This window comes from Oncorhynchus mykiss, chromosome 14 (genome assembly GCF_013265735.2).
Source record: "Oncorhynchus mykiss isolate Arlee chromosome 14, USDA_OmykA_1.1, whole genome shotgun sequence".
Classification (NCBI taxonomy): domain Eukaryota; kingdom Metazoa; phylum Chordata; class Actinopteri; order Salmoniformes; family Salmonidae; genus Oncorhynchus; species Oncorhynchus mykiss.
In genome coordinates this window covers 32890772-32903271 of record NC_048578.1, presented here as the reverse complement: position 1 = coordinate 32903271, position 12500 = coordinate 32890772, and the positions used below count along the sequence as shown (strand labels likewise).

The window sequence follows — 12500 nt, the reverse complement described above, 5'->3', positions numbered from 1 at the left end:
GACTTCAGAACCACATCCAGGGATATTACAATTTTATTTTATTTTTTTATTTTACCTTTATTTAACCAGGTAGGCAAGTTGAGAACAAGTTCTCATTTACAATTGCGACCTGGCCAAGATAAAGCAAAGCAGTTCGACAGATACAACAACACAGAGTTACACATGGAGTAAAACAAACATACAGTCAATAATAAAGTATAAACAAGTCTATATACAATGTGAGCAAATGAGGTGAGAAGGGAGGTAAAGGCAAAAAAGGCCCTGGTGGCAAGGTAAATACAATATAGCAAGTAAAACACTGGAATGGTAGTTTTGCAATGGAAGAATGTGCAAAGTAGAAATAAAAATAATGGGGTGCAAAGGAGCAAAATAAATAAATTAATTAAATACAGTTGGGAAAGAGGCAGTTGATAGGGCCAAATTATAGGTGGGCTATGTACAGGTGCAGTAATCTGTGAGCTGCTCTGACAGTTGGTGCTTAAAGCTAGTGAGGGAGATAAGTGTTTCCAGTTTCAGAGATTTTTGTAGTTCGTTCCAGTCATTGGCAGCAGAGAACTGGAAAGAGAGGCGGCCAAAGAAAGAATTGGTTTTGGGGGTGACTAGAGAGATATACCTGCTGGAGCGTGTGCTACAGGTGGGAGATGCTATGGTGACCAGCGAGCTGAGATAAGGGGGGACTTTACCTAGCAGGGTCTTGTAGATGACATGGAGCCAGTGGGTTTGGCGACGAGTATGAAGCGAGGGCCAGCCAACGAGAGCGTACAGGTCGCAATGGTGGGTAGTATATGGGGCTTTGGTGACAAAACGGATTGCACTGTGATAGACTGCATCCAATTTGTTGAGTAGGGTATTGGAGGCTATTTTGTAAATTACATCGCCAAAGTCGAGGATTGGTAGGATGGTCAGTTTTACAAGGGTATGTTTGGCAGCATGAGTGAAGGATGCTTTGTTGCGAAATAGGAAGCCAATTCTAGATTTAACTTTGGATTGGAGATGTTTGATATGGGTCTGGAAGGAGAGTTTACAGTCTAACCAGACACCTAAGTATTTGTAGTTGTCCACGTATTCTAAGTCAGAGCCGTCCAGAGTAGTGATGTTGGACAGGCGGGTAGGTGCAGGTAGCGATCGGTTGAAGAGCATGCATTTAGTTTTACTTGTATTTAAGAGCAATTGGAGGCCACGGAAGGAGAGTTGTATGGCATTGAAGCTTGCCTGGAGGGTTGTTAACACAGTGTCCAAAGAAGGGCCGGAAGTATACAGAATGGTGTCGTCTGCGTAGAGGTGGATCAGAGACTCACCAGCAGCAAGAGCAACCTCATTGATGTATACAGAGAAGAGAGTCGGTCCAAGAATTGAACCCTGTGGCACCCCCATAGAGACTGCCAGAGGTCCGGACAACAGACCCTCCGATTTGACACACTGAACTCTATCAGAGAAGTAGTTGGTGAACCAGGCGAGGCAATCATTTGAGAAACCAAGGCTGTTGAGTCTGCCGATGAGGATGTGGTGATTGACAGAGTCGAAAGCCTTGGCCAGATCAATGAATACGGCTGCACAGTAATGTTTCTTATCGATGGCGGTTAAGATATCGTTTAGGACCTTGAGCGTGGCTGAGGTGCACCCATGACCAGCTCTGAAACCAGATTGCATAGCAGAGAAGGTATGGTGAGATTCAAAATGGTCGGTAATCTGTTTGTTGACTTGGCTTTCGAAGACCTTAGAAAGGCATGGTAGGATAGATATAGGTCTGTAGCAGTTTAGGTCAAGAGTGTCCCCCCCTTTGAAGAGGGGGATGACCGCAGCTGCTTTCCAATCTTTGGGAATCTCAGACGACACGAAAGAGAGGTTGAACAGGCTAGTAATAGGGGTGGCAACAATTTCGGCAGATAATTTTAGAAAGAAAGGGTCCAGATTGTCTAGCCCGGCTGATTTGTAGGGGTCCAGATTTTGCAGCTCTTTCAGAACATCAGCTGAATGGATTTGGGAGAAGGAGAAATGGGGAAGGCTTGGGCGAGTTGCTGTTGGGGGTGCAGTGCTGTTGACAGGGGTAGGAGTAGCCAGGTGGAAAGCATGGCCAGCAGTAGAAAAATGCTTATTGAAATTTTAAATTATGGTGGATTTATCAGTGGTGACAGTGTTTCCTATCTTCAGTGCAGTGGGCAGCTGGGAGGAGGTGTTCTTATTCTCCATGGACTTTACAGTGTCCCAGAACTTTTTTGAGTTAGTGTTGCAAGAAGCAAATTTCTGCAATAATACAATAATAATACAATAATGATAATACAATAATAATACAATAATACAATAATACAATACTATGAAGTACTGTACACTGACTTCAGAACCACATCCAGGGATATTACAATACTATGAAGTACTGTACACTGACTTCAGAACCACATCCAGGGATATTACAATACTATGAAGTACTGTACACTGACTTCAGAACCACATCCAGGGATATTACAATACTATGAAGTACTGTACACTGACTTCAGAACCACATCCAGGGATATTACAATACTATGAAGTACTGTACACTGACTTCAGAACCACATCCAGGGATATTACAATACTATGAAGTACTGTACACTGACTTCAGAACCACATCCAGGGATATTACACGTCTCTTAGTTCCTTAGGTTCTCATACACCCCTAAAGTTGTTTATTTGGTTTGGTTTTCCACTATATGAACACACACACACACACACACACACACACACACACACACACACACACACACACACACACACACACACACACACACACACACACACACACACACACAGAGAGAGAGACAGAGTTGTATGAATTGCGCTCTTTGCACTCTCAAGGTTACAGTTGAGTGTTTGTTTGTCCCCATGTCTCTCTACTGCAGCCAGAACCTAGCTGATTTGATAGCTCATAATGAACCCTTCACAGAAGTCTCCTAACTGACACTCCCTCCCGACATTCTACAGCCAGCAGACAACAAGGACAACTGGGATTGTGGGGAATGCCATACGTTAATACACTCAATAAATTAATAGGCTCCTGTAATTGAAATTGGTACTCATCCGGGGTTAGCTAACAGACAGTGAGCGAGCCAATCAGTCAGCCAGTCAGCCAGCCTCCACTCCTCTCAAAAGAGAAACACTGACCTCTTCAGGTCAGTAGCAGGACTGCATACTCTCTCTGTCGCGGTTTCACAGCCCCCGGCACCACTCGCTTTAGTGTTGATTAATACGGTCAATTTGACATGAGGACACTGGATGTTAATGTCTAAGTAATTACCCGAGAGGGCAGATCTGCTGTTGGGTTATCAGACACAACACCGTGCCTACTGAAGCTCTGCTAAAGTATGTTGACGTTCTCATACATCAGGCCAGGGGCATGTTGACTTTCTCATGCAGCAGGCCAGGGGCATGTTGACGTTCTCATACAGCAGGCCAGGGGCAAGTTGACGTTCTCATACAGCAGGCCAGAGGCATGTTGACGTTCTCATACAGCAGGCCAGGGGCATGTTGACGTTCTCATACAGCAGGCCAGGGGCATGTTGACGTTCTCATACAGCAGGCCAGGGGCATGTTGACGTTCTCATACAGCAGGCCAGGGGCATGTTGACGTTCTCATACATCAGGCCAGGGGCATGTTGACTTTCTCATGCAGCAGGCCAGGGGCATGTTGACGTTCTCATACAGCAGGCCAGGGGCATGTTGACGTTCTCATACAGCAGGCCAGGGGCATGTTGACGTTCTCATACAGCAGGCCAGGGGTAGGTGACCCTGGAAGGGTCGCAGCCACGTCATGTTTTGATTCAACCAACCTGGAAGAAGACCAGGTGTATTGAATTCAGGCAATCACTGAACTGATCAATTAGCTCAGTTGGTAAGGTGTGGTGCCTAGTTGGGACAAAATCCTGCAGTACCTGAAGCACTCCAGTAACATGGTTGTCTACCCTGCAGTAGGCTGTGATACTCCAGGAACAGGGTTGCAGAGCGCTGCAGTAGTCTGAAACACTCCAGGAACAGGGTTGTCTACCCTGCAGTAGGCTGTGATACTCCAGGAACAGGGTTGTCTACCCTGCAGTAGGCTGTGATACTCCAGGAACAGGGTTGCAGAGCGCTGCAGTAGTCTGAAACACTCCAGGAACATGGTTGTCTACCCTGCAGTAGGCTGTGATACTCCAGGAACAGGGTTGTCTACCCTGCAGTAGTCTGAAACACTCCAGGAACAGGGTTGTCTACCCTGCAGTAGGTTGTGATACTCCAGGAACAGGGTTGTCTACCCTGCAGTAGTCTGAAACACTCCAGGAACAGGGTTGTCTACCCTGCAGTAGGCTGTGATACTCCAGGAACATTGTTGTCTACCCTGCAGTAGGCTGAGATACTCCAGGAACATTGTTGCCGAGCCCTGCAGTAGGCTGTGATACACCAGGGACATTGTTGTCTACCCTGCAGTAGTCTGTGATACTCCAGGAACATTGTTGTCTACCCTGCAGTAGGCTGTGATACTCCAGGGACATTGTTGTCTACCCTGCAGTAGGTTGTGATACTCCAGGAACATTGTTGTCTACCCTGCAGTAGTCTGTGATACTCCAGGGACATTGTTGCCGAGCCCTGCAGTAGGCTGTGATACTCCAGGGACATTGTTGTCTACCCTGCAGTAGGCTGTGATACTCCAGGGACATTGTTGTCTACCCTGCAGTAGGCTGTGATACTCCAGGAACATTGTTGTCTACCCTGCAGTAGGCTGTGATACTCCAGGGACATTGTTGTCTACCCTGCAGTAGTCTGTGATACTCAAGGGACATTGTTGCCGAGCCCTGCAGTAGGCTGTGATACTCCAGGGACATTGTTGTCTACCCTGCAGTAGTCTGTGATACTCCAGGAACATTGTTGCCGAGCCCTGCAGTAGGCTGTGATAGTCCAGGGACATTGTTGCCGAGCACTGCAGTAGGCTGTGATGGTCCAGGGACATTGTTGCCGAGCCCTGCAGTAGGCTGTGATACTCCAGGGACATTGTTGCCGAGCCCTGCAGTAGGCTGTGATAGTCCAGGGACATTGTTGCCGAGCACTGCAGTAGGCTGTGATACTCCAGGGACATTGTTGCCGAGCCCTGCAGTAGGCTGTGATACTCCAGGGACATTGTTGCCGAGCACTGCAGTAGGCTGTGATACTCCAGGGACATTGTTGTCTACACTGCAGTAGGCTGTGATATTCCAGGGACATTGTTGTCTACCCTGCAGTAGTCTGTGATACTCCAGGGACATTGTTGCCGAGCCCTGCAGTAGGCTGTGATACTCCATGGACATTGTTGTCTACCCTGCAGTAGGCTGTGATACTCCAGGGACATTGTTGTCTACCCTGCAGTAGGCTGTGATACTCCAGGGACATTGTTGTCTACCCTGCAGTAGTCTGTGATACTCCAGGGACATTGTTGTCTACCCTGCAGTAGGCTGTGATACTCCAGGAACAGGGTTGTCTACCCTGCAGTAGGCTGTGATACTCCAGGGACATTGTTGTCTACCCTGCAGTAGGCTGTGATACTCCAGGGACATTGTTGTCTACCCTGCAGTAGTCTGTGATACTCCAGGGACATTGTTGTCTACCCTGCAGTAGGCTGTGATACTCCAGGGACATTGTTGCTGAGCCCTGCAGTAGTCTGTGATACTCCAGGGACATTGTTGTCTACCCTGCAGTAGGCTGTGATACTCCAGGGACATTGTTGCCGAGCCCTGCAGTAGGCTGTGATACTCAGGAACATGGTTGTCTACCCTGCAGTAGGCTGTGATACTCCAGGGACATTGTTGCCGAGCCCTGCAGTAGGCTGTGATACTCCAGGGACATTGTTGCCGAGCCCTGCAGTAGGCTGTGATATTCCAGGGACATTGTTGCCGAGCCCTGCAGTAGGCTGTGATATTCCAGGAACATTGTTGCCGAGCACTGCAGTAGGCTGTGATACTCCAGGGACATTGTTGCTGAGCCCTGCAGTAGGCTGTGATACTCCAGGGACATTGTTGTCTACCCTGCAGTAGGCTGTGATACTCCAGGTACATTGTTGCCGAGCCCTGCAGTAGGCTGTGATACTCAGGAACATGGTTGTCTACCCTGCAGTAGGCTGTGATACTCAGGAACATTGTTGCCGAGCCCTGCAGTAGGCCGTGATACTCCAGGAACAGGGTTGTCTACCCTGCAGTAGGCTGTGATACTCCAGGAACAGGGTTGTCTACCCTGCAGTAGGCTATGATACTCCAGGAACATTGTTGTCTACCTTGCAGTAGGCTGTGATACTCCAGGGACATTGTTGTCTACCCTGCAGTAGGCTGTGATACTCCAGGAACATTGTTGTCTACCCTGCAGTAGGCTGTGATACTCCAGGGACATTGTTGCTGAGCCCTGCAGTAGGCTGTGATACTCCAGGGACATTGTTGCCGAGCCCTGCAGTAGGCTGTGATATTCTAGGAACATTGTTGCCGAGCACTGCAGTAGGCTGTGATACTCCAGGGACATTGTTGCTGAGCCCTGCAGTAGGCTGTGATACTCCAGGGACATTGTTGTCTACCCTGCAGTAGGCTGTGATACTCAGGAACATTGTTGCCGAGCCCTGCAGTAGGCTGTGATACTCCAGGAACAGGGTTGTCTACCCTGCAGTAGGCTGTGATACTCCAGGAACAGGGTTGTCTACCCTGCAGTAGGCTATGATACTCCAGGAACATTGTTGTCTACCTTGCAGTAGGCTGTGATACTCCAGGGACATTGTTGTCTACCCTGCAGTAGGCTGTGATACTCCAGGAACATTGTTGTCTACCCTGCAGTAGGCTGTGATTCTCCAGGGACATTGTTGCCGAGCCCTGCAGTAGGTTGTGATACTCCAGGGACATTGTTGTCTACCCTGCAGTAGGCTGTGATACTCCAGGGACATTGTTGCCGAACCCTGCAGTAGGCTGTGATATTCCAGGGACATTGTTGCCGAGCCCTGCAGTAGGCTGTGATACTCCAGGGACATTGTTGTCTACCCTGCAGTAGGCTGTGATACTCCAGGAACAGGGTTGTCTACCCTGCAGTAGGCTGTGATACTCCAGGGACATTGTTGTCTACCCTGCAGTAGGCTGTGATACTCCAGGGACATTGTTGTCTACCCTGCAGTAGTCTGTGATACTCCAGGGACATTGTTGTCTACCCTGCAGTAGGCTGTGATACTCCAGGGACATTGTTGCCGAGCCCTGCAGTAGGCTGTGATACTCCAGGGACATTGTTGCCGAGCCCTGCAGTAGGTTCTGTTTACTTGAAAAGCTTCCGGCCGTGAGAAGACATCCTGGTTTTTAAGGTTGTTGATGGGATGGTGCACCAGACCTGAGTTAAGAGGAACAGTGGAGAAGCTGGGAGAGTAACAGACAGACAGGGATGCCGCTCATTGTTGTCCTGAGGGAGAGAAGGCTAGAAGGCAGATTTGTAATGTATTTAGACACACAGTGTTTACAAATCGTGGATTATTCTCTTGCTAGTCAACATCTTTATCCTCGGGGTAAAAATGGCTGTATCAAAACGTCAATAATACAAGTGACAGACAATCTTCTACAGGTTACATACAGAGACCAGATATTCTCTCTCTCTCTCCTCAGGGACCCCAACAAGCCTGTTCCTCAGGACACTAAGTTCATCCACACCAAGGCTAACCGCTTTGAGGAGGTAGCCTGGTCTAAGTACAACCCCCAGGATCAGCTGTACCTCCATATCGGCCTGAAGCCCCGCGTCAGGGACCACTACCGAGCCACCAAGGTGGCCTTCTGGAAACACCTGGTGCCCCATCTGTATAACCTCCACGACATGTTCCACTACACCTCTACCACCACCAAGGTACTGCTACATCTCTTTAACTCACACCTGTATAACCTCCACCACATGTTCCACTACACCTCTACCACCACCAAGGTACTGCTACATCTCTTTAACTCACACCTGTATAACCTCCACCACATGTTCCACTACACCTCTACCACCACCAAGGTACTGCTACATCTCTTTAACTCACACCTGTATAACCTCCACGACATGTTCCACTACACCTCTACCACCACCAAGGTACTGCTACATCTCTTTAAGTCACACCTGTATAACCTCCACCACATGTTCCACTACACCTCTACCACCACCAAGGTACTGCTACATCTCTTTAACTCACACCTGTATAACCTCCACGACATGTTCCACTACACCTCTACCACCACCAAGGTACTGCTACATCTCTTTAACTCACACCTGTATAACCTCCACCACATGTTCCACTACACCTCTACCACCACCAAGGTACTGCTACATCTCTTTAACTCACACCTGTATAACCTCCACGACATGTTCCACTACACCTCTACCACCACCAAGGTACTGCTACATCTCTTTAACTCACACCTGTATAACCTCCACCACATGATCCACTACACCTCTACCACCACCAAGGTACTGCTACATGTCTTTAACTCACACCTGTATAAGCTCCACGACATGTTCCACTACACCTCTACCACCACCAAGGTACTGCTACATGTCTTTAACTCACACCTGTATAACCTCCTCCACATGTTCCACTACACCTCTACCACCACCAAGGTACTGCTACATCTCTTTAACTCACACCTGTATAACCTCCACGACATGTTCCACTACACCTCTACCACCACCAAGGTACTGCTACATGTCTTTAACTCACACCTGTATAACCTCCTCCACATGTTCCACTACACCTCTACCACCACCAAGGTACTGCTACATGTCTTTAACTCACACCTGTATAACCTCCTCCACATGTTCCACTACACCTCTACCACCACCAAGGTACTGCTACATCTCTTTAAGTCACACCTGTATAACCTCCTCCACATGTTCCACTACACCTCTACCACCACCAAGGTACTGCTACATCTCTTTAACTCACACCTGTATAACCTCCACCACATGATCCACTACACCTCTACCACCACCAAGGTACTGCTACATGTCTTTAACTCACACCTGTATAACCTCCTCCACATGTTCCACTACACCTCTACCACCACCAAGGTACTGCTACATGTCTTTAACTCACACCTGTATAACCTCCTCCACATGTTCCACTACACCTCTACCACCACCAAGGTACTGCTACATCTCTTTAAGTCACACCTGTATAACCTCCTCCACATGTTCCACTACACCTCTACCACCACCAAGGTACTGCTACATCTCTTTAACTCACACTTCTCTTTCATTTGATTGGTTTCCTAGAAAGTGTGGTGATTTGTAAATACACTTTCAATTTAAGTTTGATTTGATATGTGGTGATATGGTTGTATTACCTAACTTAGTTGAATACACTGACTGTAAGAAGTCTCTCTGGATAAGATATACATTATAATATGTTTGATTTGAAGGTCCCCCCGTCCGAGACGACCCAGAACTCCCTGTCCACTAAGAAGACGTGGCCCTTCAACACCAAGCGGCCCCCCATGTCCCCGGCCTACAACAACGAGGATAATGATGCGTGGAACGGAGACGAGGAGACCGGGCCGTTGGTCATAGAGAACCCCAGGGACTACTCTACGGAGCTCAGCGTCACCATCGCCGTGGGAGCCTCGCTGCTCTTTCTCAACGTTCTAGCCTTCGCAGCGCTTTACTACCGGAAGGATAAACGGAGGGAGGCTTCGGCAGGTCACCGGGGTCAACCCAGCCCACAGACCCGCCACGGCCAGGCTACGTCCAACGACATCGGTCACCACCAGCGTCCCAACGAGGAGGAGATCATGTCCCTGCAGATCAACCAGACGCACCACGAGTGTGAGGCGATGGGGGTGGGGAACCCGGGGAATGACGGGGGGCTGCGTCTGGCCTCGCTTCCCGACTACACTCTGACCCTGCGGAGGTCACCGGATGACATCCCTCTGATGACCCCCAATACCATCACCATGATCCCAAACTCTCTGGTGGGGATGCCCAACCTGCACCCTTACAACACTTTCACAGCCGGGTTCAACTCCACCGGCCTGCCCCACTCCCACTCCACCACCCGAGTATAGCTTTACGGAGGAGAGGGGGATGGTGGAGGAGAGGGTGATGGAGGAGGAGAAGAGGATTCTGTTTTTATAAATATCACAGGGAAAGGGTTTGGGGGGAGGGGGGGGAAGAAGGCAGGGAGAAGTGAGTGGGATTAAAAAGTCAAGAGATTTAACGAGACTTTTACTACCAGGAAGAGGACGGAGAGTGTCTGAGAGGAGAGGAGAGCTCACTGCTTTCTGTGTGGATGTCAACTTGTGCAGAGCTGCCAAAATCAAATTGCTATTCCTCCCTGCCTCGATGGGATGGGGCTGAGGAGGGAGGGGTCCTTTCTGCTGTGTTTTATTTTCTAATAATCATTTTAAAAGCCTTTTTAAGCAGACTGACAGGGGAAATTATCAACGCATTCTTCTTGAATTCATAACACCAAGAGAAAAGTGTCTTTGTCTTTCGTGTCTTTGTCTCTCCTGAGGAAGACAGAACAGACTTCAAACAAAGGCCTCGACCAGGAAATCAGCACTGTTTGAGTCGCTTATTTTCTTTTGTTTCAATGCCTTACAAAAGCTTGTCTTGTTTAGATTTTTTTTTTTGAATCGTTCTTCATTTCTATTGTTCCCAGAGACTATTCCATGTGGAGTGTGTGATATTTTGACTCAAAAGACACAAGTGACTGAATCATGAACTGAACTGAACTGGTACCAAGAGTATCAACTCTACTGCAGTGTTGAAGATGCAGAGAGTGAAAAAGCATCTTGGTGCAGCTAGCTTCTCCGTTGCGTACCCACACAACAACTACAGCCACACAGATGGTGGTATCTTTTTTAAAATCTCCCATAGAGAGGATTCGTCTGGAATAGACTCTGCCATCCCAGGTGACACCGCAGAGATAACAACTATGTTACTGTGATTGTTTTGTTAAGAAAAGGGAGAAAACAAAGTCCATATTTTGCAACCAATTTATCTGTTAAGCGATCTGATCTTATCTCTCTCCACGAAGTGTGTACTTTTACGCACACACACTGCTCAGCGCACCTGTGTGTCGGTGTGCATATAAACATGGTTGTGTGTGCGTGTGTACTTGCATGTGTGCGTGTGTGCACATGTGTGTGCAAGCGTGTATGTTTGCACACCAGCGTATCCGTGCACACACGTGTGTGTGTGTGTGTGTGTGTGCGTGTGTGTGTGTGTGTGTGTGTGTGTGTGTGTGTGGGCTTACACAACTGTTTCTTGTGTTTGTAGGGCGTTGTATGTGGCGGCAGGATAGGAGTGGGTGGAGGGTAGGAGTTCTTTCTCATCTTGTTCATTCGGTTCTCTATCACCCGTGTTGTTTACGCTGCAGCTGCGTCTCTGGGTGTGCGTCTTTACTGCCAAATAGCACTTTTGTTATTTTATTTAAAAATATATATGTCTAATTTTGCTTAAAGTTGACAAAAATAAATCTATTATTTTACGTGTAAGATAAAAATAAAAAAATAGCTGAAGATTCAACTGAACTAACTGACATGATTCCATTGACTTTATAAGAAAGGGAGAGAATCTCTTGAAAAGCAGACAGTGACCTGTTTGCGCTGAATAGACTACATCAGTGTTCTTGTGTTTCTTTATGTATATATATATAAATATGGGCATACATACACATACGTATAGGGCTTTTACCGAGAAATATCCCTCCCATGTAACTACTCTACTAGTGAACTACTGTTTAGCAGTTCAGAGAGGTAACTACACTAGGAAACCAGTACTACTGTTTAGCAGTGCAGAGAGGTAACTACACTAGTTAACTAGTACTACTCTTTAGCAGTACAGAGAGGTAACTACACTAGGTAACTAATACTACTGTTTAGCAGTACAGAGAGGTAACTACACTAGGTAACTAGTACTACTGTTTAGCAGTACAGAGAGGTAACTACACTAGTTAACTAGTACTACTGTCTAGCAGTACAGAGAGGTAACTACACTAGGTAACTAGTACTACTGTTTAGCAGTGCAGAGAGGTAACTACACTAGGTAACTAGTACTACTGTTAATATCAAACTGAAAGCACCCCCAACATGTATGAAGGTAATTTCTGTGTATGTGCTGTCTTTGTCATCGATAACATCATGAAGCTGAACAACCGACCGCTCCAGGTGGCTTTGTATGAGCTCTATATGTATATTTATGTATAAATATATTTAATATTTATTTATGTATACCAGACGCATACATGCTGATTGTGCCATGTGCCAAATTAAAACCAGAAAAATTGAGATGTTTCACTAAACTTTTTTTCTTGTGCTGAAATTCTTTATTTTTTTTATTTTTCTCTCTCCCTCTTCCCTCTCTCTCTCTTTTCTCTCTCTCCCTCTTCCCTCTCTCTCTCTCTCTTCTCTCTCTCCCTCTTCCCTCTCTCTCTCTCTTCTCTCTCTCCCTCTTCCCTCTCTCTCTCTCTTCTCTCTCCCCCTCTTCCCTCTCTCTCTCTCTTCTCTCTCTCCCTCTTCCCTCTCTCTGCTTTC

The 12500-nt window shown here is 47.3% G+C and overlaps 1 protein-coding gene across 3 annotated transcripts in view; it reads left to right on the top strand.

Moving 5' to 3' along the window:
• The window catches only part of LOC110515721 (neuroligin-3), a 450353-nt gene extending 438049 nt beyond the window's left edge, over positions 1-12304 (top strand). For 2 of the 3 annotated variants that reach the window (XM_036943364.1, XM_036943363.1), the window contains exons 7-8: positions 7602-7836; positions 9387-12302. In XM_036943364.1, the coding sequence (XP_036799259.1) occupies positions 7602-7836; positions 9387-10028 (877 nt within the window). In that variant the 3' untranslated portion in view covers positions 10029-12302. Of the gene's footprint in view, positions 1-7601; positions 7837-9386 lie in introns of all 3 variants that reach the window. The other variant, XM_036943365.1, reaches the window with a different exon arrangement.
• The last annotated feature ends 196 nt before the right edge of the window (positions 12305-12500 follow it).